Source organism: Ictidomys tridecemlineatus, chromosome X, assembly GCF_052094955.1.
Source record: "Ictidomys tridecemlineatus isolate mIctTri1 chromosome X, mIctTri1.hap1, whole genome shotgun sequence".
In the NCBI taxonomy this organism is placed as follows: domain Eukaryota; kingdom Metazoa; phylum Chordata; class Mammalia; order Rodentia; family Sciuridae; genus Ictidomys; species Ictidomys tridecemlineatus.
The window spans coordinates 37,347,690-37,374,177 of record NC_135493.1 but is presented as its reverse complement, the minus strand read 5'-3'; the positions used below and the strand labels follow the sequence as shown (position 1 = coordinate 37,374,177).

General features: G+C 37.3%; 1 protein-coding gene across 20 annotated transcripts in view; it reads left to right on the top strand.

Annotated features, from left to right (window-relative positions):
• The window catches only part of Pak3 (p21 (RAC1) activated kinase 3), a 259,089-nt gene extending 233,198 nt beyond the window's left edge, over positions 1-25,891 (top strand). For 15 of the 20 annotated variants that reach the window (XM_078034382.1, XM_078034379.1, XM_078034381.1 and 12 more), the window contains 3 exons: positions 17,035-17,172; positions 17,475-17,602; positions 19,284-25,891. In XM_078034382.1, coding sequence (XP_077890508.1) covers positions 17,035-17,172; positions 17,475-17,573 — 237 coding nt within the window. In that variant the 3' untranslated portion in view covers positions 17,574-17,602; positions 19,284-25,891. Of the gene's footprint in view, positions 1-17,034; positions 17,223-17,474; positions 17,603-19,283 lie in introns of all 20 variants that reach the window. The other 5 variants (XM_040284307.2, XM_040284271.2, XM_040284314.2 and 2 more) reach the window with 2 other exon arrangements.
• Positions 25,892-26,488: the final 597 nt, after the last annotated feature.

The following is a 26,488-nucleotide window of genomic DNA, read 5'->3' as shown; positions in this document are numbered from 1 at the left end:
GCTCTCTACAATAAGAACAGTAGAAATGGAAAGAAGAGAAGATGTGGGAAGCAAAAATATTTATCATGTGACATGGTTAAATAATCTATCTAGGAAACACTTACTTTATAATGACTTTAACAAAGTTAATACATTTCCAAACAGCTATAATTTTAAACTGGATTTCCCTTCATTATCATTAATGATTTATTGAGCAACAACAACTTGGTGGGTACTGGAATGGAACACAGAGATAGACATAGCACCAGTCTGGTGAAATCACAAACGTCATTAGAAGACTGTCAAGTAGAAAATGATTGGAAATAGTTGGGGTTGGGTAACTCAGTTTGCTGCTCCAGAAATGGAGATTTGATCCTCATGTGGTCCACTTACCTCTGCAAAGAAAAAAAGTTCCATTTCATAGCCTAATCCCACCATCTTTATTCAGAAAGGTGCTGTTGATCATGAAGGAAAAAGGCAAAGAAGTATAAAAGAAATTTCTTCTCAGTACAGAAGCAAACCAGTAGGTATTCTATTGTATTTAGTCTAACGGTGACCCAGAAGCTGTTTTACGTATATAAAGGTCATTATATTGTTGAAAAAAAAGAAATATACACAGACTTGAATTTTACCCCCCAAAATCATTCATATGATTCTGCAATATGTACACTCAGAAAAATAAGAAATTATATCCTATCTATGTATGATATACCAAAGTGCATAAATGCCTTCTATGGTCAGGTATAACTAATTAAAACACATTTAAAAATTTTTAAAAAAAACAACTCATTCATATCATCTGTGTCATTACCACTAAAAGCCTAAAATTGAATTTCATTTCTAGGTATTAAAAAACCATTGCCCCTTAGTAAATAGTTAAATGTGCTCACATTAAGCTTACAAAAATCCACATTCAAACCAAATATATGTGCCTTTTTGTACATGCAAAGAAACCTACAAACTAATTGTCTAGTTGTTTTCACAGCTGAATATTTTGTAAATGGGAGCTATATTTCCTATGTGTGGAGAGGAGGATAGTCTCCTCCTTGGCCCCCTTCTAATTCCTCTCTGGTACTTGGCCTCTTGTCCTAGTCCATACACTGACTGGAAAACAACAGATATGAGTGAATGCCTTAATGAATGCTGTGGGCTATTTCTCTGGTCTCATGAAATAATCTGGAAGTGAGATGTTCACATTGATTAGCTGCCTGCAGCGCTGAGTGGAAAAGAAGGGGCATTTTCCCACCATTTGTGGGTCAGCCCTCCATGAATTTAATCAAGTCCACCCCTGACCTATGGACCATCGCATCAGGATAATTACTTGGGCTTTTCCTTATTGTTTAACTACCTTTGCCCATTAAGAAATAGCAGTGAAAGAACACATCAGGCCCATTGTTTCCATGGATTTCCTCCTCTAAGTCTGTGGAGTTTGGAGGCACTAAATGGATTATGGCTATTTTGCTTTCTGCCTTCTAATGAGTAATTTACAACCTGCAGAATTTAAGGATTAAAAAAATGGTTCTGTAAAGCAACTGTTCTCAGTAATGCATTTATTACCTTCTTCAGTTCCTCAATTATAATTGATCGCTCTTCAGCTAGGCTGCTAATTGTTAGAAAAAAGGAAACAAGTTTTAATCTTTATAGGCATCTTCTACCTTCAGATTAGAACTCATAATTAACAGCTTGTCTTTTAGAATCCACAGCCTTATATCTAAACAAGTACTTGCAGGTTAACAAACCACAAGGTTTAGGAAAGCCTACATTAAGACTATGACAAAAAGACCTGTCAGAAAGACCACCCTGTTGAATTCCAGTGATAAGAATTTACTTTAACTTTGCTCATTACTCTCCTTGTGTGATCAGGTTCCAATTAATTAATCAACATGTCCATACTGAGTCAGCCCTATTCTGAGCCTATCTTTCCAAGACACCAGGAGTACTTTTTAAGCTTTAATTTCAAAATATGCTATCCTCATGATCTCTTAAAAAAACATAATGTCTCAGGCTAGATGCCCTTATTTGGGATTTGAAAAACATAGTCATTGAAACCAGGGGGAGATTAAAAAGCAAAAAATATAACATGAGCCCATAGGGAGCCTACACTTCCTTGGATCCTGGTGACCAGGCCATGTGTGGTAAAACAGAAAATCGTTTAGGATTTTAAGAGAGGAATGAAAGAGTGTTCTATTAGGTTTTTTCCCCTTTAAAATCCTTCCAGTACTATCACCTGTCCACTGGTTTTAAGGCTTTGAGATGGAAAGAAGTGGAAGGAAAGAAGATAAATTATTGAAAGAAGAGTGGTAGAATGGAGTGGCACATGTTTGTAAAAAATAATTGATTCACTAGACAGGAGTTGGGTGTGTCCCTTAAAGCCTTTCTAAATCTGTTTCCTTTCTATAAAATAGGGACAATAGCTATCTCATTGAGCTGGCATGAAAACAAAATGAATAATGTGTATAAATCAGTTAGCATGTAGTTCCCAAGAACTTTCCCTCTACACTGGCCACACCCCATCCCCTTAAGGACTAGAGGGTTCTGTACAGTTCAGTGTAATTCTCATGAACAAACAACACTGAATAGGACAGGTTCAAAGTGAAGTTTGGGGCTTTACATTTCAAAGTCATTTGCATCTCACTGTGGCTTTCTTTGTGTCTTTCTTTTGTCAGTTTTAATTCAGCAAACTAAAACCCTGTATGAACATTGTCTGTTAACATATATTTGATGCAAGGAATTGGCTACTTTTTTACCCTGGTTACAAAGTGGTTGGGGTTTTTGCTCCATTCTAATTGACCTAATTTGCTCATAAAATGCCTTTTAAAGGTCAGAGAGTTATTAACTGTACTGATGTTATGAGGTTGGTACCCTTCCAGAGACAGAGAGGAGACAAACTTCTTACCATCCCCCACTGCCTGAAGTCTTTGCACTCTACACAATTGGCCTTGGACATGTCGTTCTGTGGCCCATGGACATTTTTAATATAGCTTCCAATAATAAAGTGCCTTGTTCCTTCTGTTTGCCAAAGTGACTGTGATTAAAAGTCGAACTCGCCCTGTGGATGTGCAAATCAAATGTTGCTGTTCTGCTGATCTCAACTTTCTGTTAATTGAGGATATATTTTTAAGACCTGTGATTATAATGACCTGATTTTAAATAAGGAGGCATGATCATTTGTATAAAACAAAAATTTGGTTTGTTTCATTTTTCAGCACAAAAGAGTGCCTTTTATTAACTTTGTATTCACACATAATGGGGCTGTTCTTATCAATAGGATTTGATGGAATATCACATTTTTAAATATCTCAGTTGTATCCACCAAATCATGGAAACTTTTGTATGTATAATTTTCTAAACCTTTATCAAAGTTGAAATTAACTTTAAGTATTTAATACCCTTGTTTTAACCATATGGAGCTGTATCAGGTAAGTGTTTAATACCCTTGCATTAACCATTATGGTGCTATATCAAACCCTGGATCACTGGAAGACAGTTATTGGTATCAATGCTAAAACAATATCAGTATTGTATATGCAACAGAGATCCTAAATCAATGGTTCTTCTCTTTGATTGCACATTAGAATAATTTGTGAAGTTTTCAGAACCAATGACACCAGATTTCTACCCCCAAATGAAAATGGTAACCAGGACTAGGCCAAATACAAAGCTAGGCAGTAAGCCCTCTTAATACTGTTCACACTCAGAAATAATTCTTCTTCATGCCTCTTTGAGCATGGTTGTTCAACCAAGAAAGAGCACATTATTATTCTGCTCATATTTTTTCCATTTTATATAAAAAAATCATAAGCAATAAAAAATTATGAGCATTACTGTCAAAGCCTACTTGAAATCATGTTCTGCTCTGTGTCATTCTAAGATTTTCCAGTCCAATAACACTATCAAAAAAGAAATATCTCCATGATATGCCATTTTCTTTTTCAATTTTGCTTTTTATGAAAATGAAGTTTATCATTAAAATGTGCTAGCTGCTGGTGGAGTACCTAGCATATATCAGTGCATAATATAGCCATCAATCTGACTGCTCATGATTAAGAGTTCATTGCCTATATAAGTCCAGGGAGAGAGGAGGTCAGAAACCTAAATCCAGACCTGTTGTCTACACTAAGAGACTTCACACCCTCTTCCTTTCCCCACACTTAAAGCACTACACAAATATTAGTTGTTGTTGTTGTTGTTATTATTATTATTATTATTGGATCAGGGAAATCCTACTTAGCTTAAATGTCTAGGAAAGAGGGTTAAGTAGATTAAAATAATCACTAGCTACTGAAAAACAGCAACTAAAAGGCCAAACTGCATCTAGTTTCCTCTAACCACTGGAACCTGTGCTGTGGATTGGAATGTCTGGCTTTGATGGCGCATGCTCATTTGGAATTAAAGTCAGACATAAACTTCCTGAGCACCAGAGAAGCAAGCATACTTTGCTAGCACTCAGTCAATATTGTTTTGAATGTATTTCAGGAAGAGCTGGGAGCATTCCCTTCTTTTTCCATAAGCCACTAGGGAACAACAAGGTTTATTGATGGGTTGTTGACACTCCTACTTTGAGGGCAAGCCTATGCCTAAAAGGAGGGGCCAGTTGGGATAACTACAACTAAAATAACTATAGAACAGTACAGGGCTTCTTTTTAATCAGAAAAAAAATATTGCCTGTCAAAAGATCGACAGCTCTTAAGAATCATTGGTTGTCAAGAATTCAGCTTAGGAAAATGAGACTTAGCTATAGGAAAGCTGCAAGTCTCATTTAGATTGTAATTCAGAAGCAGACAGCTTAAACTGGTGAGTTATGACCCAGAAGACAGCCAAAGGAGGAATTGATTTCCACAGCAAACTAAAATCCAAAAAACTCTGACCAGGCAAAAATGAGAGATAAAAAGTTTGAAAATGTGGTGACCAGGGACCCAGCATAATCCAAGACTGGTATTCCTTTCGGCTTATCATTCCTGAGTCCTTACATGATGGTTTGGGTATGAGCCAGAGATGCATATGCCTATTGTCCTAATACCCAAGTAATTCAATTCCTCAAAAATCAGAGTTGTTATAAACAAACAAATCTTGGACATAGTGATAGGCATTTATTTGCCCACTGAAATCTCTAGTCACATGTTTTTATCCTGTGGCTTTTGAAATCTGTGTTTTTGCCAATGAGAAATGACTTCACCAAGAACATCAAGGTTTGGGTTTTTTTTTGATAATTAAGATCATTTCTTTTTTGGAAGGTGTACTGGGGATTAAACTCAGGGGCACTCGACCACTGAACCACATCCCAGCTGTATTTTGTATTTTATTTAGAGACAGGGTCTCATTGAGTGCTTAGTTCCTCGCTGTTGCTGAGGCTGGCTTTGAACTCAAGATCCCTCTGTCTCAGCCTTTCTAGCCGCTGGGATCACAGGCATGGATTACACCACGCCCAGGAATTAAGATCATTTCTGACTTTCATTATCATTTTGATTTATACCCTTTCTAACCTGATTGTGTATTTTAGAAAACCCTTTGAGTTCTAATATTGTGTGCATGTACAGATATGTAACAACAAATCCCATCACTGTATACAACAATGTACCAATAAAAAAATGTTGAGGGCTGGGGATGTGGCTCAAGCGGTAGCGCGCTCGCCTGGCATGCGTGTGGCCCGGGTTCGATCCTCAGCACCACATACCAACAAAGATGTTGTGTCCGCCGAGAACTAAAAAATAAATATTGAAAATTCTCTCTATCTCTCTCTCCTCTCTCACTCTCTCTTTAAAAAAAAATGTTGAAAGGGGAAAAATAGAAAACCCTGCATTCTGATAAAAGGATACTCTGAAATGCCTTAGATAAGCCTCTCAGCAAAGAAAGTTTAATTTATGAAGGCAATATTAATTCTGTAGCTGAGAGAATCAGAGTTGTAACATTATTCCAAGAATTAAGCTGACCTTTTGTTGTAGCTAGTCTTGCCTTTTGCTTTCTTTGTTTTTTGGGAGTGAGGGTTAAAGAATTGCCCCCCTCTGCTCAGATGGCAAAACTCACCAGTCATGGCCAATGAATGTGAGGGGTCTAGACAAGGAGATTTCTATTATCTCTACAAACTTTATATGATTTGAAGATTGAACTCTATTCCATGTTGGTCAGTCAGGAATTCCACAAACTTATGAAGATTCCTTACTTCTTGTTGAATGTCTACTCCCTTATTGATTCAAATGAGTAGAATTTGATTATGTTATGGTTTACTAATGGGTTCCACAAAGCCCAATAGTTAGTTGCATGAAGTTCCTTGGGCTACTGAAAATACCAAGAGAGTGATCACGTGGTAGGGTTCTTGGTTCCATCAGAATAGTTTCTCTTGAATTCATTTTCTATATTGGGCTATCACATGAGATTTACTTACATAAACCAGGGAATCTTGTGGGTTGCCTACTTTGATCCTGTGTTCTTTTGGCTGTAGATAGGCCACAGCTTTTCCTGACTTTGCCAAAAGCGCCATAGTTTAGGTGAGTGTTGTCTTTATGAGTGTTTTCAAAGACATAATCTTCAGAGAGCAGTTCAGAGCTATCTATCTTATTACTTCCAGACTAAATTTACATCTTGGAGAGTAAAAAAAGCCCTCTTATCTTACCAAGCAAACACACTTGGTCATGATGTGAAATATGCCGCATGTGGGACTCAGCAACTCCATACAGATAGTAATCTTGGGGAGAAGTCAATGAAGAGCACTGTAGTGATAAAAGCCATTATAGGGACATGTGGTGTATACTCTGGGGAGCGATAGGAGGAATTGTGTTTTTGTATACAGAGCTTGTCAGCTGATGAGCTACCTGTAAAATAGAAGCTGAAATCAGTGTACGTGAGCAATAATGCTTGTTTTATAGATCATATCATAGGTTGTTTTGATCCTAATATGTTAATTTGGAAAAACCCTAAGGTATCAGTGAATTAGTCCCTTCTAATGCTCTCAAATAAAATGTGAACAAATGTATAATGTTAAATGGTGCCTTGGAACCAGAAACTAAGTGTGGGTTGAAGATAAATGGGAAGTTTGGAAGATATATTCAATACGATGGTATTTTTTTTCCATGATCACTTTTCTCATTTTTAAATTTTATTTTAGTTTTTAAATTTTTTTTATTAACATGTAATATTTGCATATATTAATAGAGCACAATGTGATATTTCAATATATGTATATAGCATGCACTGATCAAGTCAGGGTAATTACCATTTCCATCTCCTTATCATTTCAGAACCAGAAGAATGTGGCAGTAACAGAGTGGAATCTGGGATCTAGGTTCCTTTAACCAGATTTTCTAGCCTTTAATCTCTGTTTCGATTCTGCTTCATCCCACCAGCCAGCCACCTTCTCTTACATTGTCCTTTGACTTCTGTCCTTGCCCTACTTTTTTGTTCTTTCTGCTTCTCTCAGCTTCTTCTACTTCCTGCATCATTTTGCTTTCTTTCTTTTCCTATTAACCCTTCCTTTCCTTTCTCCTTCCCGCAATCCCTTTCCTCTACTTTTCCTTTTATTTATTTATTTTGATTGATACCTTACAGTTACATATAAACTTGGAATGCACTGGGATATAGTCACACATGCACATAGCATAATTTGGATAACACTTTGTTCCCAAGTCCTTCCCCTTTTCCTCTCCTGCTCCCTCCCCTTTGGTTCCCTGCTTCTGCTCTACTGTTATCCCTTCTATTTTCCTGAGGTTCCCTTTTATATTCCATTTTTCTCTCTCTAGCTTCAACTATGAGAAAACATTCAACCCTTGACTCTCTGAGGCTTGAGTACTACTTGGGATGCCATCGGTTGCCCCATGAACACAAGTATCCTGCTCTGCATTTCTTAACAAGAGATTAGAATGAACACATGCATTGTCAGAGTCATCTGGTATTTATTTTATGGCATTAGCCAGTCCTTTGTGCTTGAAAATAGTACTCTAAAGCTAGGCTAGCACCTAATCAGTCAGCACTACCTAATTACCTTTTATTATCAACCTATAATGGGATAGATCTATAATAAGTTCATTTAAATGGCTTTTTAAGGATCAAACAACAAAGCACAACAACAACAAAACCCTCCTCCCATAATTTGGAGACACACAACTTCTATGCAAACAAGTAGGAAGCTAAATTAGACCACATTGCTGTCACACTGGACTATTAAGTTGAATAAGTTCAAGTATGGAATACAGTGTGTGTTACAATATGGTGATTTCTTTTTGCAGGTTGTGCTCCATTCACTCTCTACTTAGGAAATAAAAAAAAGAAATGTCAGGGCCCTTCATGAAATCCATAAACACATCAGAAGCAGCAATACACTCTGGCCTTTAACCTCTGAAATCCCAGGTCATGAGCAAACTTAGTCAGAAGGTGTCAAGTCACTCATTGCCAAATCTTGCTCATAAAACACTCAAAGTTAGTTGAAAATTCTAAAATAAGAAAGGAACCAGAGAGCAGTAGGCTGCAGGGAACAGCGAGAGTACAAGCTGCATAAAGACCATCAACACATACACACTAAGGATATAGTATGCATCCTCCCTAACTTGGTATGTGCCCTTTTGTTCCCCATTTCCAAGCAGGTGAAGAGTGACTGACTGCAGAAGGACCATTTCCTTTGTACTGGTAGAGGTGAATCAAGCAAACCAGTTGTTCATGCACAACATGCCTGCTTGTTTGCTTGCTTGCTTCTTCTTTCTTTCTTTTTCTTTTTCTTTTCTTTCTTTTTTTTTTTGTGACAGCGATATGGTTAACCACTGAGCCACATCCCTAGCTTTTTTATTTTTTATTTTGAGATATGGTCTTGCTAAGTTGCTCAGGCTGACTTTGAACTCACAATCCTCCTGCCTCAGCCTCCCTAGCCACTGGAATTACAAATGTGCACATCACACCTGGCTGCCTCATTTCTTGATGAGCCCTTTTCTATCTCAGAAGAACTCCTACCTCAGAGACTGGAAACAGACTCCTACTTCCTCGATTCAAATAGTGATTCCTACATTACTAGTTGTGTGACATGGGACAAGTTATTTTTCTTAATCCCACAGGACTGTTTTTTATCTGTTGATTGGGGAATCATAATAGTCTACCTCAGGGGCTTGATGTATTGATTGAATTAAATAATAGTAATCATTCAATAAATTTTATCTATCAAAACTTATCATGAACATGTTTATACAGATATTAGGATATAGATAAATAGTCTTTTTGCATTTATGGTTCAGTTACATTGTATGTTCAAAACATTTTTGTGGACTAGGCTAGGAGCCCACTCATCATGTATAATATGATTTCCATGGGAAAATGTTTTTGGAGTCCCAAATATTCAGCTTGCCACACCCTATCCTCTTTTAAAGTGAGTCTTTAGTATTGGTGCTGAGGTCTCTTGTAGTTGCTAATACATTTCCATGTATGCCCCCTAGTTTGTTTTCTGATGTCTTAACCTAAACTTTATAAACTGTTATAATGAACTGAAGTCACAAACTAAAGCTTTTTAATTAAATGGTTAGTCTTGTTGCAAAACTGCCTTAATGAAAATTTATTAGGTACATATGGATTGTTTTGAGACTTCTTTGGAGAAATGTGGTAACTTCTATAATGACTGCTTTGATCTTTCTTAACTGAGGAAATTGCCAATAAGGTAAATTGAATTATTTCTTCAACTGAATGAACTAGTTTTCTGTTAGTACTTAGGTAAATTCAGTTGCATATGGGGTCAGTGAAAACTTTAGTGTTTGTGTGTTGTTGCTAAGATATTTAGAGTTATCATTGCAGAATTCTAGAATATTAGAAACTTCTAGGTAATATGTATATCACAATGAAGAATGCTACCAGTTTGGGGCCAATCATTGTATTTGTCATAAGGTCAGTAAATCATGGGGCCTATATAGTCTCACTTGAGAAAGACAATAGATTTTGCTTAATGATCTAACAGTATAACCAACAGTACATTCTCTGCTTAAGGTCAGCCAGAGAAGATAAATTCCTGAATTAAGTTTCAAGTCCCAGGAAGCACTTGTTCTCTCCCCTTTCTCTCTTTGCACCAGACTTGTTGAGGCCATCTTTCTCCAGGTCTCCCCCTTTTGATGGTATCTCCTTATGTGCTTTGTTCATGGAGCACTTTTTCTTCCACACTGTGTCATGGCTAGTGAAAAGTTATCACATGCCAATACTGATCAACTCAGAAAAGGTGCTTTATTTCATTGTCTGCCTATCTTACATTTTTAACAAATTACTTTAGGTTTTTAGCTTTCATACTCTATATCAGTCTGTTATATTCTAAGATCAGTTAAATTTGTACTTTCTTGGCTTTCATTTCATTCAGCAACAAAAACATTTATGGAGCACCTATTTTGAGCAAACTGCTACAAAATCAGAGAGGATCATGACACACTTTATATCTTCCTCAGACTTTCAGTTCAGAAGGGAAGGCAGACCTGTAAACAAGTAACAAGTATTCATAATATGATGTAAAAATAAACATATGAATGAACAAATGTTATTTGCTTGGAAGCATAAATAAATATAGAGAAAAGCAAAATTTATTTGATTGAAACAGAGATGGGGGGACAGATCCTAGAAACTCTACTCTCTCACTTTCCTTCCTCTTTTTCCTCTTAACTGTTCTTCACGGTGAATGTTGGACAGCACAGTTTGAAAACCCCATATTTCTGGATCATAGGTGACCATGAAAAATTTTTAAGCAAAGACATGATTAGATTGTTAAGGGGGTGGACTGAAGAATGAAAAGAGTTGAGTAAGGAAAACCAATTAGGCGGTTATTAGAACTGTCTAAGAGAAGCCCAACCTTAAGCAAAGACAATGGTGAAAGGGAGAAGTGGATGGGTATGAAAGATGTTGCATTAATGGAACCTGGTAGACTGATTATAACAAGGGTGGGGTAGGTTACTGGGTGAAGAAGAACAACTCAAGGATGATTCTGCCTTCTTACTTAATTAGAAATGGCCAACTCTATGAGAAATCTCTAGTCTAATTTCTAATTGCTCATTTTCTTTGAAATTTCACTAACTCAGATAAAGCCAACATATGATCACTCATGCCCAGATTTAATTTCTTCAATCTTTCTTCATGTAAGACTTGACTTCTGGCAAAATCCTTTTTACTGTCGTTGTTTTGTTGGCTACAACTGACTATATTTGTGTCTCATTAGCAAGGCAGTGGGTAGCAATTTTCTTTTTTACTAAGATAGTCCCCAATTTACACAGAGGATGTGTTCCAAAAGTTCATTTTTTAGTTAGTTATTTGGAACCCAGAGTGCATTTTCCCATAGAAGCAGCATTATACTTAGTGATCAGGTTCCCAGGCCAGTCCACAAAGGCCAGTTTCACCCATAATATAGCTGAAAGTGTGGATATTTGCGATGGAAATTAGTTGGAAATAATACTGTTGCAATTAAAATGAAAACAATAGTTGAAAAAGGAATAGTCTGGGTTTTTGTTTCCCTCAAAGGGTAGTGCTTTATGAAAAGCAGGTTTAATCCTAGGAAGACAAAATGAAATAGATGACGATTTTTGTGTAAATTGAATACCATGGCTTTTAAGTTTATTTTTTCAGTAATGTTTTAGAGGTTTTTAAAACTAATAAAAGCAGTCATGTTCACTGCAGAAAATTTGGAAAACTGAAAAATACATTTTAAAAAATTAAGTCACCAATAATCCTACCATGGAAAGAAAATGACTGTTAACATGTTGGTGTGTTCCAACCTTTTTCTTAGTACATGTATTTTTTTTAATCAGTTGAACAGCAGTAGTTACATTGTATCCACATGATGAACAACAGTTGATGAAATGCAGTCTTTAAAATGATATTTATTAGCATTTTTTGAACTGTGAAAAAAATATTTATGATATAATGTTGAGTATGTATAGATTGGGAATGAGGGAGTGTCAGATCAATACTCACCAGCCAGGACTGGAGTCAGCTCTTAAGCAATCAACCAGTACTCTCTATTATCAGCCCCAGCCTCCAACAAATCCACAGCCAGATTTTTTGTAGAAGTTCTGAATAGGACATGTGTGTTCTCCGAAGTGCAGTACAAGTTCATAACACTAGTTCTTTATTACTTCTCATATTCCTTCAAATTACAGTGCTTTCTTCTCCCTAGATGCTCTATATCACTAGCACTCCTAAGGCTTAACAACTATGATTAAGGTCATTTTTGATTCGTAAATGGAATGGAAAGAGGAGCGTACACTTCCTGCGGTAATTAGGTATGGATTGAACAGAGATGAGAAGAACTTGGGTAGCAAAGATGTGCATGTACTTGTAAGGAAGAAGATTATATGGAATAGAATGTATTTAGTTAAGAATGAGGAAAGAAAAATGAGAAAAAAAATAGTATGGTGTGCATATAGACCTAGAGAAAGTGGAAAACACCTTGAAAAGGGGAAAAAAGGTTTGTTTGTTTAGGACTAGGCTTGGCTTTAGAGCAGGAAAAAAAGTAGGTAAAAAACAGTGATTTAGGGGGAGTTGTAACCAGCCGAAGTTAAGAGTTTTAGGAGGCAGTAAATGTACCATGCAGTAACTGATTTTCTTATAATAAGGGAACAAAAATGGTTTGTGAGAAAAGGTGCTTCAAGCACTAAACATCTGCGAATTAAAACACTTTGAACTTAATATATCTGTTAAAACTGTGCATCAATTGATTTTAGCCCATTCCCTGTTTTCCTAAAAGTAGTTTGTGCATCCCATCTCCTTTTAGTTAAGACTTGTATTTTGGCATGAAAGCGCTAGGAACTGCCACCTGCATTTGCTCTTCATCAATTAAAGAATTGAAAATTACAAAGGAGTGAGGAGAGGTGGGGAAAAGTAAAGTGTTTGGAGTGGATTGTATTTACATATGGGTATCTTCATATACTAAGAACAACCCAAACATTCCTTGCACTCTGTTGAAACTAAGGACATTCTAAGTCTCACACATTGTTATGCAAGAGAGTCTCCTATGGAATGCTGTGACTCTTAAATTAGTGTGCTTATGATGCAGAGATTCTAATTTATCAAATCCTAGCTGAGCTGCAGGTTCTTGGCCAGTGATTCTCAATGTTGGCTGCAAATTGGAATCTCTGGAAAGCTTAAAAATACTGATGCCTTGGTTTCTCTTGCAGAAATTTTTACATGATTGGTATCGGAATAAGAATTGGGCATGAGGACTTTTTAAAAAAAAAATCTCCCTAGGTGATTCTAATTGTGCAGAAAATCTGAGAACCTCTAGTTTGATCCATTATTAAATATCAGGTTGGATTAAAACAGCTCTCAAAATTTGGTTCTGGAACCAGCAGCATCAAACAGTGCTGAGGGCCATTACCAAGTAGGAATGACGCATCGAAATTTCCTTGCCAAGCGTACCCCATGCTGCTTAGAGGACATTTGATGGAACATTGCATGCATGCTTTAATAAGGTGACCTTGCTCAAGGACCAAGGCGGATTCGGGTTTAGAGCTGATCAGGTTTGAGGAAGTAACCGGCTCCTTGAGTTTAAGGCGTTGCCAGTTTAAGATAATGGGTTTTAGGGAAGTTGGAAGTTGAAGATTATTGCTGGGATTAGGGTGTTCCTGCTGCTTGTTCCCATTGAGTTCTCGTGAGATTAAAATGGGATTTGGAGAGAGCCTCGTGGAGTAGGTTGTTGGTGCGGGAGACGGCAGAACGTGTTTGCCCCTGGACCTGTGTGGAGGCGGTGTGAGAGCTGGAATAAAGAATTGCTGTTTGAACCTACAAAGCTGTGAGTGCCTCGTGATTCTGGTGCCAAGCCGAGACATTGGCCTTGGCATTTGAATCACGAGGCACTCACAGCTTTGTAGGTTCAAACAGCAATTCTTTATTCCAGCTCTCACACCGCCTCCACACAGGTCCAGGGGCAAACACGTTCTGCCGTCTCCCGCACCAACAACCTACTCCACGAGGCTCTCTCCAAATCCCATTTTAATCTCACGAGAACTCAATGGGAACAAGCAGCAGGAACACCCTAATCCCAGCAATAATCTTCAACTTCCAACTTCCCTAAAACCCATTATCTTAAACTGGCAACGCCTTAAACTCAAGGAGCCGGTTACTTCCTCAAACCTGATCAGCTCTAAACCCGAATCCGCCTTGGTCCTTGAGCAAGGTCACCTTATTAAAGCATGCATGCAATGTTCCATCAAATGTCCTCTAAGCAGCATGGGGTACGCTTGGCAAGGAAATTTCGATGCGTCATTCCTACTTGGTAATGGCCCTCAGCATCTCTCGGCTTGGCACCAGAATCACGAGGCACTCACAGCTTTGTAGGTTCAAACAGCAATTCTTTATTCCAGCTCTCACACCGCCTCCACACAGGTCCAGGGGCAAACACGTTCTGCCGTCTCCCGCACCAACAACCTACTCCACGAGGCTCTCTCCAAATCCCATTTTAATCTCACGAGAACTCAATGGGAACAAGCAGCAGGAACACCCTAATCCCAGCAATAATCTTCAACTTCCAACTTCCCTAAAACCCATTATCTTAAACTGGCAACGCCTTAAACTCAAGGAGCCGGTTACTTCCTCAAACCTGATCAGCTCTAAACCCGAATCCGCCTTGGTCCTTGAGCAAGGTCACCTTATTAAAGCATGCATGCAATGTTCCATCAAATGTCCTCTAAGCAGCATGGGGTACGCTTGGCAAGGAAATTTCGATGCGTCATTCCTACTTGGTAATGGCCCTCAGCAAAACAGGACACTTGTTAGAGATGCAAATTCTTAGATCCTTCCTTTCCCATTTACTAAATCAAAAACTCAGGGTGGGGGTGGCCCAGGAGCCCATGTTTTAACAAGCCCTCCAGATGATTCTTGTGGGTGCTAGAAGTTGATAGTCCCCAGATTACTTAAGTCCTTCCTAACTCTTTCTAATGGACATCTACCTGCAGGGGTTGCTGGTAAGGAAAAGAGCTCTACTTACTGCTCTGGGAAATGACTTTGATAGAAATACCTGCAATAATAATATTAGGCTTCATGTGGGGGAAAGGTAAAAGGGGATGATAATTTGCTGCAAAGCCCAAGTAAGTTCAGGAAGTTACATATCTTCTTAAAAGTGAGAGAGCTGGTCACATGAGCAAGTATATCCCTCCCTTGTGGCAGTACCTACAGGCAAACTCTTACTTATTCTTTAAGATCCTGCTCAAATTTCAATCTCCTGAACTTCTTCTGAACTCTGACGTAAATTGTGTCATTTTTGTATTAGCACTATTTAGATTCCTGTATTAGTTCTTGCCGCAGTCTTGGCTGGGCACTGAATCACCAGCCACTACACACCTTGTAGATTCAAACAGCAATTCTTTATTTTTGAACTCACACCGGCCTCTACACACGTTCTGGGGAAATCCAAGTTCTGCTGCCACAAAATTCACGTCCCAAATACTTTCTCAATTCCTCGAGAACTCAACGTGAACTCAGGCAGCAGGAATGCCCTATTCCCAGCAGCAATAACCTTAAACCTGGAACTTCCCTAAACCCAGATTGTCTTAAACCGGAACGCCCTAAACCCAAGGAGCAGGATACTTCCTCAAACCTGCAGGATACACCTTAAACCTGGATCCACCCTGGTCCTTGAGCAGGGTCACCTTTCTCAAAGACACATGCAATGTCATAGCAAATTTCCATTTAACATGGGGTACGCTGGCAAGGAAATTTCGATGCGTCATTCCTACTTGGCAATGGCCCTCAGCAGTTCTTATTCACTGTATTGTAGTGTTCTAAATGTCTCTCTTTCTGACTAAATTGTGTGATCTTTGAAGCAAGATGACTGTCTTATTCATCCTTGGATCGTCAATGTCAAATACAATATCTGGTACCTACTAAGTGCTCTAGAATTATTTTCTCAGTGGAGGCATCAGGAAGTCAGCTTTGGGGACTATTTAGAATAAAAAAAAATAAGTAAAACATGGACTGGGGGCTGGGGCTGTAGCTCAGTGGTGGAGCACTTGCCTAGCACGTGTGAGGCACTGGGTTCAATCCTCAGCACCACATATAAATAAATAAATAAAATAAAGGTATTGTGTCCATCCACAACTAAAAAATGTTTTTAAAGAACAAAACAAAACAATAGCTGAATGAAGGTAGATGATTATATCTATTTTGCTCCAATGCATCTTTCACACCTGACACCTATTTGAAACAAAAATGTGTTGAATAGATGAATCCTTATTGCAAAAAACATATCTTCAAAATATGGATTTATTTGCCTGTGTGAATTAATCACAATCTTGGGTCCAACTGTTTTCCTTGAAGGCTTAGGGACCTTGATTCTGTCAGCATACCAAAAATTCATGTCTCTCAGTGGTGGCCTTACACATCAAAGATCTCAAAGACATATAAGAATTATTAGCAAATGTTTCATCATAGGATATATCATCATTAGGTACCAAGACTACCAATGCCAACTTTTCTCATATTTCCTTTCATTATAGGTAAAACTTCTTGAAAAGTCTAATTAATATCAAAAGGGCTACAGCTGTCACAAGACAAAAATATTTTGAGTCCTTGTGTCCTACACATTGCTTCCCATCCAGGCACAGCTATTGTCTAGTTCTTTGTAATTTTATAAGTTTATAATATATTTTTGTTATCCCCCAAGTACTCACAAATATTCTTCATATAAGATAAGAAGGTAATAAATTATAATCACCTTTCTCTGCAACTTCTTCGGGTTATACTCAGTTCAGCATGATTGGATATATGTGTGTCCACCAACTCTTTGTAGTCACAGATTTACAGGCGGATCTTTCGTTTCTTTAGTGCTTCATCCTGTATTCATTATATATAAATTTTTAAAGGCATAACTTTCAGAGGAAGCTTTATAACTTTATTTCCAAGTTTTTGCAAAATATGATACCTCATTGTAACCTAAGTTACTACTAAGACTAATAATTTCTAGATGTTATAGAAACATTGAAATGTGCGTCGCTGTTATTGTCTAAATGGAATTTTTAAGAACCAGAGTATAAACCAGAATGAAATTGATTTATTCCTTCTGTTCTGACCCACAGTCCTAATATGTATGTGCTGAATGGATTTTTCTATTTTTTTTTCCTATAGGCATTATATCTGATAGCCACTAATGGAACCCCAGAGCTCCAGAATCCTGAGAGACTGTCAGCTGTATTCCGTGACTTTTTAAATCGCTGTCTTGAGATGGATGTGGATAGGCGAGGATCTGCCAAGGAGCTTTTGCAGGTGAAAATAAAAGACAATTGCACAGAGGTCTTCCATCACAATGTGTGACAGTAAGAGAGCTCTTTCAAAAGATATGTAGTTAGAGTTAGGCTATTATCATTTGATTTTAGACCACAAGCACATAAGTATAGGCATGCATCTTGATTGACATGTTACCTTTCTTCTGAGAAGTTGGCAGTTTAATCTATAAATCTCTTTTATTCTTCCTGGAGTCTTATTTTGCAAGGGAAAAAAACAATATGACCCTCTGGTGTTGCTGTTTTGTTCTAAACTTTACTTGTGCCCCTGGATGTTGTATGCAGGTGCTCTTGGCCGGAGGTAATTCTCTACATAACTATGCAATTATTTCCATGGCATTTGCTACTCTAATGCTTTACTGGTCAAAGCCCCTTTGCTTGTGATGCCAATTGGCAGGCACCTGCTTGCCTGGGTGAGTACCATCCAGTGGTGAGTGCCTCTGTAACCATTTGTCCTTTTCATGGCTCTCAGGGATGACTATATATGATGATAGTTAGTACCTATTATCTACCAAATTTATGTACCTACATTACCTCATTTAATTCTTACAAAAACTTTATAGCATGGTTATTATTATCCTGTTTTACAGACATGGAAACTGAGGCTCACAGAGCTCTCGAATGGCAGAGTTGATATTTGAGCCCTAGATTGTCTGAATCCCCACCACACATCACACACAAACAAATTTCAATTAAAAAGATGTATCTATTTGACAAAGAATCACATGGCTAGGATTACACACATAGCTTCACTGCTAGGGACTATTTCTCAGAGACAGGTATCAAGACCTGTAACATCTAAGAACAATGGCAACTTATTCTGTCTGTGACTTTGAACACACCAATTAAACAAAAGGTGCAACACTTGCTTATGCACAACTTTCACCACAAAATCACTGTGTTCTGTCCCATCCTGCACAGAAAAATTTCTTCTTGTGAATTCTAAACTCCCTTCCAAGACAGAACCACATCTGGGCAAAAAAAAAAAAAAAAAAAAAAAAAATCTCAAGCAAATCATACCTTGGATCAAGCTATTCGGAGGAACTAAAGAGACCACACCTTCTCTTTTCTGCTCTCCATGACATTTCACAGGTTATCATAGGGCCCTGAAATGTCAAATCTGAAATGACACTTTGTTAATCTACTACTTAATCCAGCTTTGAATTACAGATGAAAACCCTGAACTTTTGAGTGCTTTGCTTCCACATTTTTTATGCCTCCCACTACCCCACAAATACACCCTGATATAATTTCCTGTTACACCCTCTTCCAGGGATGACTAAAGATACAGGTTCTTTAAATATAGCTATACAGCTAAGTAGATCATTAAATCAATTATCTAGTTAATTATTTACCCAACAGTACTTTTATATGAACCAGTCAGATAACTGATGCAAAACTATATTTTAAGTGTGACTTGAATAGTTCATTTGTTGCATCTTTCCATTTTATACAAATAAACAAGAATCTGCATATCTCCTTAAGTCCATTCTCCAACATTAGCCTATCATTGTGCTCCTTAGAGGTTACAAAAGAAATACTTAACAAAATGATGGAGACATAACTATTGGATTTAGCAGTTAGAAAGCCATTGGCTTCAGAAAAAAAAATTCTGTAGTCATTAACTGAAGGCACACTTTCGAACACAAGGGCTATTCCAGAAAAATTCATCAGTTCAAGAAAGTCTGACAATTACAAACTCAGTGAGGTTTTACAAGATCCCTACTTTAGAGTTTTTAATGATGCTAATCAGTTTCCAAAGGATTTTCATGACACAGATGAAACATCTCAAGGACAAAAGCTGGCACCATGGGTTTTTTTTTTAATATTTTTTTCTTTTTAGTGATGAACACAACTTTCTTATTTATTTTTATGTGGTGCTGAGGATCAAACCCAGTGCCTCACACGTGCAAGGCAAGTGCTCCACCACTGAGCCACAACCCCAGCCCCTGGCACCATGTTTTTTAATTAAATGATGTTTAATTGGGTACTCAAATACATTTTAATGAGAAAAGGCTGCTTGAAAATGCAAAGTAATATACATGTTGAAGGAAAGAATTCCAGTAATTCTTCTTTTTTCTCTTCCTTTTGCAGCACCCATTTTTAAAACTAGCCAAGCCTCTCTCCAGCCTGACTCCTCTGATTATCGCTGCAAAGGAAGCGATTAAGAACAGCAGCCGCTAGGACTGCACGCCTTACCCCTCACCATCTCCCTCATGAGTAAGACTGAAATAAAACTCTGCTGCAGGAAAGATGAAAGAAAAGACAGTCAAATAGGGTGGGGGTTCTTTAACTTTCAAATGAATAGAAACTTCTTATAAGCCTTTTCCTACTCCCTCAGATTATGTAATTTATTTGTAAGCCTGAATCGCAGCCCAAACAGGGCAGCAATGTCGAAGTGGCCATCAAGTGGTCACTTCCACCGTGAAGCGAAAGAGCCAGTAGTGAATCCCCTCATTTTGTGCATTCACTTTGAAGAAAAAGATTTCTCAAAGATGCACATTCCCTCTTCATAGTGTTGTGTTTGTTTTTAAGTTAGAGAGTAGTACCTCTTACATTCAAACCTCCTTCAAAACCCCTTACCCAATGTGATGTTTTTCACTTGCATTGTCATTAGATGTCCAGAAAAAAGATGTCAAGATGTTTTTTTAAAAAAAAAGAAAGAAAAAAAAGCAAAGCAAAAAAAAAACAAAACAAAACAAAAAAAACACAACAAACAAAAAAAAAATAGAGCAAGTACTGTGTGAACATGTGGAAGTCCATGCCCTAATAGAGTTGCAATTTTTTATTCTTCTTCTATAGTGGTGGCTTGGTTTGTGTACCTATTTTTCTGCATTTGTATTGGAAAAGGTTTCTTTTAAGACATTTTCCAAAAGCAGAGAGGAGTATGTGTTTTCAGGAAGGGCTTTTAATTACTGTATACCTAAATAAGGCTGAAATGGTGAAATCCTGTCATTTTCACAACAATGCTTAAGAGTTGGTCAATTTGTCACACAAACCAGCTGGTTAGTTTTCATACTAGAAAAAGGGCACACTAAAACTGTGACGTACCTATTGGGTGAGTCTAGGTCCTGAAACCTAGAATATCCTGATAGAAGAAACCTTACATAAACAAAGTTGGAACTTTCTCTGACAGCCAAAAAGAAAACAAGATATGTGTATAATACTGAAATCCTTGTTGGACATTAAGTAAACAAAGGTAAAGATACCTATTTTATCCTCTCTTGTGCTTTGTGGAACATTTACACTGTAAAATAGGCACGTCAGGAGGGAATAGATTCATGCAATATTTATTTATGATAAAATGATTTATTTTGGCAATTTATAACACTTTAGAAAAAAATTCAAAAGATTTGGAGAACAGAGATATAGTAAGCTTTCAACTCTATATGAAAGCTACATTCCAATCAACATTTGGCTCTGAGCACTTGTTCCCATTTTTTCTGTGTGTTACCAATTTTCTGTTTCGGGATTATGGTGTATATATAGTTCTCAGAGCTTTGAATTTCAAAATTATGTTCATAAAAATCTTTCAATTCCCCAGTGAAAGTAATTTTGCTTCCTAATTAGATATTCCAAGAAATAATAGTCCAACTGAATTCCTTCTGTGGCTTGGGGAAAATACCAAAAATTGACAGTAATTTCACCATATATTTATTGATTAAAAATTCAACACTTAGTACTTCCTGAATCTTCTGAAAGTAGAAAAAAATGTCTGGAAGGTATCTGCATAGAAAAGGATATGCTTCTCTTTTGAGAGTATTAGCAGTTTTATAAATTCTGGAAAGTTTTTTCTCTAAGCCTTTGAAAAGCTAACAATCTGTTGTAGGAGGCTTCATAATTTGTAAGTATATAAGGAATCTGAATAGAACCTATCATCTACATTCACCCACAGGGGGAAAGAGATTAATGACCATAGGCCTCTGTCCTTCTCTGTGAGGTACACCTTTCCATCTAACATCTATGATCCATTCCTTAAAAAGAAAGCACTTTCTTTAGAGTTTCTGCTAACCATATAGTGTACATGTTTATGTTTAGAAGATGACACCACTGATGGATTTCCTATTTTCCTACTGTTTTTTTCTTTGACTATAAAATTTGGGAGGAGCTTGACCCTCTTGCTCCCCTGCAAAACAAGGTCCACAGTGGAATAAACAACAAATGTGGAAAAAAAGCTCAAATGGTAATATTAATTTGAAGCATATTATGTTATACTTTGCAAAGAGGTGTCTGGGCCTAAAGTTTTTAATGCCACACTGTTCTAGTATAAAAGAGAGGCCTTAATTTTGATTTCTTTATAAATTAAGCTTTTTGTTCACTCATAGTGCCAGGTAATTCAATGAAGTACCTGGGGTGCAAATAGAATTTATTACCCTGATGACTATACCCTGCCAGTAGAAAGAGCCGAAAACCTGGTTGGGAAACCCTAGTCATCAGTTAGCATCCCTTATATGTTGCAAAGGCCCTTTTTTGTTATTTTGGAGACCCTGGAGCAGTGATCCTTCAGATCACTGTAGGCAGAGAAATGGCTGCTCTTTATACTTTTGGTTTAACATATTAACAATGAGGAGTCAAGTACTTTTTTACCATCACTTTGTACCAAGACTTGATGATATTATCTCACAGTAGGCATTACTCTTACAAATTTAAATCTATGTAAATTTCAGTGAGAAAAGCTTCTAAAACCCTTTCCTTGTGTTGGGGAGTTATGTATATTTCTTATAAGTATTAGAGAGAAGCTGTTTCTTGTGCCAAAATGCTGCCGAAAGATTCACATTTGGTACACTCGAACAACTTGGACTCCAGATGGTTGATAGTTTATTCCCTTTCCCTGAATTTTTTTTTTCACTCATCTTGACATAGGTGAGTCTATCCAGATCTTTAATGTTGCTAGTATGCCCTGAGATAGTGAGGGCACATTATCGAATGTTGATTCCAAAATGTCCTGATAGAGGAATAGGGCAGTGGGAAAGTCAGGGAAGGGTGAGAAGCACAGTAGAGATTATTTATTTAAGAAAGAAAAGAACATTAATGTTGTAGCAAGGATCCGGTGCGTTGTCATAATCCCATGAGGATTTTGGGATGACACTATCCCCTCAAATCAGTCACCATGTTGGGTAATGACTTCGTTCTTGCTGATCTCGTTCTATGTGTCATTGTAAATATTTGTGCGTCCATGTTCCATTTTGGCTACTGGATGGCCAAGTCATGTGAAGATTTAACTCAAGTATTTATTGTTTAATTGTGTTATTCAGATTTCTTTCCAGCTTGTGAATTGCGCCCAGTTTTTTAGTTTAAACATCTGATCCTCACATCTATCCCTCCCCTGTGAAGCACATTCCATTGCTAAAAGAAAAAGAAATACGAAATTGCTTCCTGTTGTCCGTAAACTGTTTTGATAGTTTGAGATGTTTGTCTATAAAGGATATTTCTCAGCTCAAAGATCGTGTAAATACTTATATTCCTTTGCTGAATGGGTTGTTTATTTCTAATGAGGCTGCCAGTTCTCAGAGATTCTATAAAATCACTTTTACATAACAAACAGGGATTACATCTATGTTAAAATAAGTGTGCATATGGACAAAGACTGGGAGGGAACACAGATAATTGAAATCAGTTGTGTTAGGGTGGTGGGATTATGTGATTTTTTTTTCTTTTTGCAATTTTCTTTGATGTTGTTACTTTTTAATGAATAAACATCAGAAAGGGAACTATAGAAACATAGAAAAGATGCCAGAAGCAGAGGCCTTCTGGCCAGAGCCCAGAGCATGCAGGGCACAGATATTTGCTAGTTACAATATTCCATAGGCTTTATACTTGCCTGGGTGCTGAGGTTGGCACACGCTCAGGTATGGCACGTGCTTTCTTAGGAGACTATTATCTAAGTCCTAACTAGGGAGAGGCCACTATAAGAACTCCAAATGCATTGTTCTGCTTTAAAACAGGCTGCCCTCTGCTTTGGTATGACAACCAGGTGTCTACTTTGGTTACTTTAAGTCAGAGGGATGACCATTTGATTACCCACTTGATAAATGTTTCCAGTAACAACTTTCTGGATCATCTTAACAGATTTTCAGGTTGAATTTTGGAGGATTAAAAGGATAAAATCCCAAACTCTCACCATTTCTTTGTCCAACAAGATCTTATCATCTAAGTAGACTTCTTCTTTTAGTGACCAATAGGCAAGTCTCAATGATTTCAATAGAAGTTATGACTTGCAATTAAAAGCTGATTCTGAAATCATTAAGACAAATACTTAGGATTATCTCTACCTGTTGGCATTCAGTTACATTCATTCCTGTTAGTTTTGGCTTGGAGTGGTCTCCGAGTGCTTCTGTATGGATTAATTAAAGGTTGTACGCAGTAATTGTGGTTCTTAAGAGAAAGGGAGACCATCTACCAAAAGAGAAATTTCCTTCCAACTCATAAGAAAAAAAAAAATTTAGGTGAGGACTTTTATAAGGAAGTAGTGGCCTCAAATATGTTAATCACCTTCATCAGAAACAGACCCTATACCTTGAAAATTCACAGGCTTTTCATTAGCCATTCTCAGTGTAAAAGTACTCATGGAGGTGTTTACCTTGCAATCCCCACTTGAATCTCATGGTCCTTTTCTGAGCTACTTGCAGTTAATATTTAGTTAAACAAAGGCATAGCCAGTGGTGCAAGCATCTCCCAGTCTCTGAGCAAGAGGATGGAAATTCAGTATTTGTAAACTGACAGTCTAATAGGCCTGGGAATTTGAGTGACCTTAATACGTGACTCTGAACATATATTTGCATGTGGATTGGGAAGGAAATAAATGGGACTTTGGAAACAATGGAAATATTTTTCTTATGAAAGTTTTTCATTAAAAAATTTATTTCTACTATAATTATTCTGTTGGTTAGCTTTTAGTTTGCACTCCTTTTTCTGATTCACACTCCTTTAGTGACCAAACGAATATAACCCAACTTCTCATACATTGGGAATGTCTGTTTAATATTAAATAGCATGTAATTGAATCTGCAAATGCGGGAACTGAGATGCCACCTCCATGTGCACACCTCTGCATATAAGTATACTAAACAACTTGTAGCATTTACTGTCACTTAATTTGATTGAACTTGAAAGATAAATTTGTAGAATCTGGTTAGTGCCATCAATCTCCTTTGGAAGCTGCCATCAGGTGAATGCTATCCTATAATACCAATAGTAAGGCAGGAACTATGTTCACCTGACTTAGTACCCAAGAGGAAATTGACAGCAAATCTAGAGAATGAGTCAGATACAGTGGAAAGAATTCTAGCCTAGGAAGAAGGAGACCTGAATACTAATGGGCTTTATTACTAACTTGCATTGTGACCCTAGGCATAACCTTTCTATGACTGTTTTCTCATGTCAAATAAGGGTGTTTGTGTAGCTGCTCTCCAGAGTCTTTCCAAAAGCTCTAACATCCTGTGGTATAATAGGTTGCCCTGCACATTCAATCTTACAATGTGATGGCAAATACCACATGCCTAAGCCTGAATCTCTTATATTTCAATTAAAAAAATAGAACCATGTAAGATGGAAAAACTCAGTAGTACTAGAGAATGTTGATAAAACTTGTGGCAGCCTTCCAGTTCATTCACAATGGTTTTGTTTTTGTTTTAATGTCCTTTTTCTGGTGAGTGTTCCAGTTTTCATTTTCCACACACTCTGTATGTAAAGTCTGATATTCATTAAGTTGTGGCCAGTATTTGCTACTAGAACAGAAATACACTGTCACATTTGCTAGAATAGAACTGTATTTGGGCCTCTCCTTTCCTATGAAGCAGTGCTGGGCCTTATAGAGTTAAATTCTAAAGTGGCACAAGATGGCAGACACTGTGCAAATTAATGGCTGAGACTACAAAGAGGGGACCTAAGCACTTGCAAGATTCAGAGAGAGAAATGAAGAAGTAATTGCATACTTTTAGCATTGTTGACAAATTTACTTGTTGGAAACCAAAGATAGTGTTTCTGATGACAACTCTCACAGGGATTGGCCAGTTGTATGAGTATGCAGTGGAAAGGTTAAACCAGAAGTTAGTTAGAGGATGGTCCCACTTGCCTGCCTATAGCAGAGTGCCAACTAGCCCTGAGTGCGAAATTCAAGTTCAATGTGTGTACTTTGTGTGGTGTGCTTTATGGACCCGCATATACTATATTCATTAATGATGATAAGATGTTTCACAGAATCCAATAACCATTAGTGGGTTGAGTTTAAAATCTCAATACATCAGCCAGTAGGAGCCAGATCACAAGGATACTGATGTCTACTGGGATTATACTTATAACATCCAGATAAAATAAGTTGAGGAGGATCTACATTTTTCACTGTTTATCGAATTGTATCTCATTTGGTTGTGCATTACTTTTGTCAAAATGTGTTATCTGTAAACCCATGTGTAGTGAAATTCTTCTGTAACTTTGGATTAAAAGTATTTATGGTCTTTTGTTTGTTTGATTTTTAAGTAAGTTATTTCTTTTGTAGACATGCTGATGGTATGGTTACATCCTTATGACCTCAGCATTTGATCTTTTAATGATTTTTTTGTTTCCAATATTGTTACTTTACATTGTGGTTGAAGCAATAGAAAATTGAAATATGGATTGTGCATGACTGTGTCTTGAGTGTAAAAATATTGCAGTTTGAAACTTGGACCTAAAGTATTGCAAATAAAAATGACAAACATCAATGTGCTGATCCTTCTCTCTTCTGTCACCTTCTCACCTGTTCTCCTGGCTTTGGCCATTTTACCTATTGTACAGGTTGGAGGGGTAGACTGTCTCAGATGTTTGGAGGTGACAAAATGCCCAGCTATATAGCAATACAGAAAATGCTCTGTAGATTCTGTCACTGAATAACTGAGTGTCCATCTGGCTATGACATAGAAAAGCTCAAAGAACCTAATGTGTATGCTCAATGCAGGGCAAAACGCTGATAGATTCCAAAGGCAGATGAAGGAAAAACACCAAGAGACATCATGCAATAAATCATTTGATTTTTATCATCTTTGTGTTTGAAAAATTGTGAACATATAAAGCAGTGTTGCACCATGTTTAGTTTTTGCCTTATATTTGGTGTCAAGTTCTGCAGGTCGCAGAATAGATTACAAACCTACATTACTAAGAACCTTCATCCACTTGTTTCTTAAAAAGCACTTATTGATCCCAGCACTGGGACTAAGGTAAGAGAATCTCAAGTTCAAAAGCTAGCCTCAGCAATTTAGCAAGACCCTAAGAAACTTGGTGAGACTCTTGTTTCAAAATAAAATATAAAAAGGGTATTACTG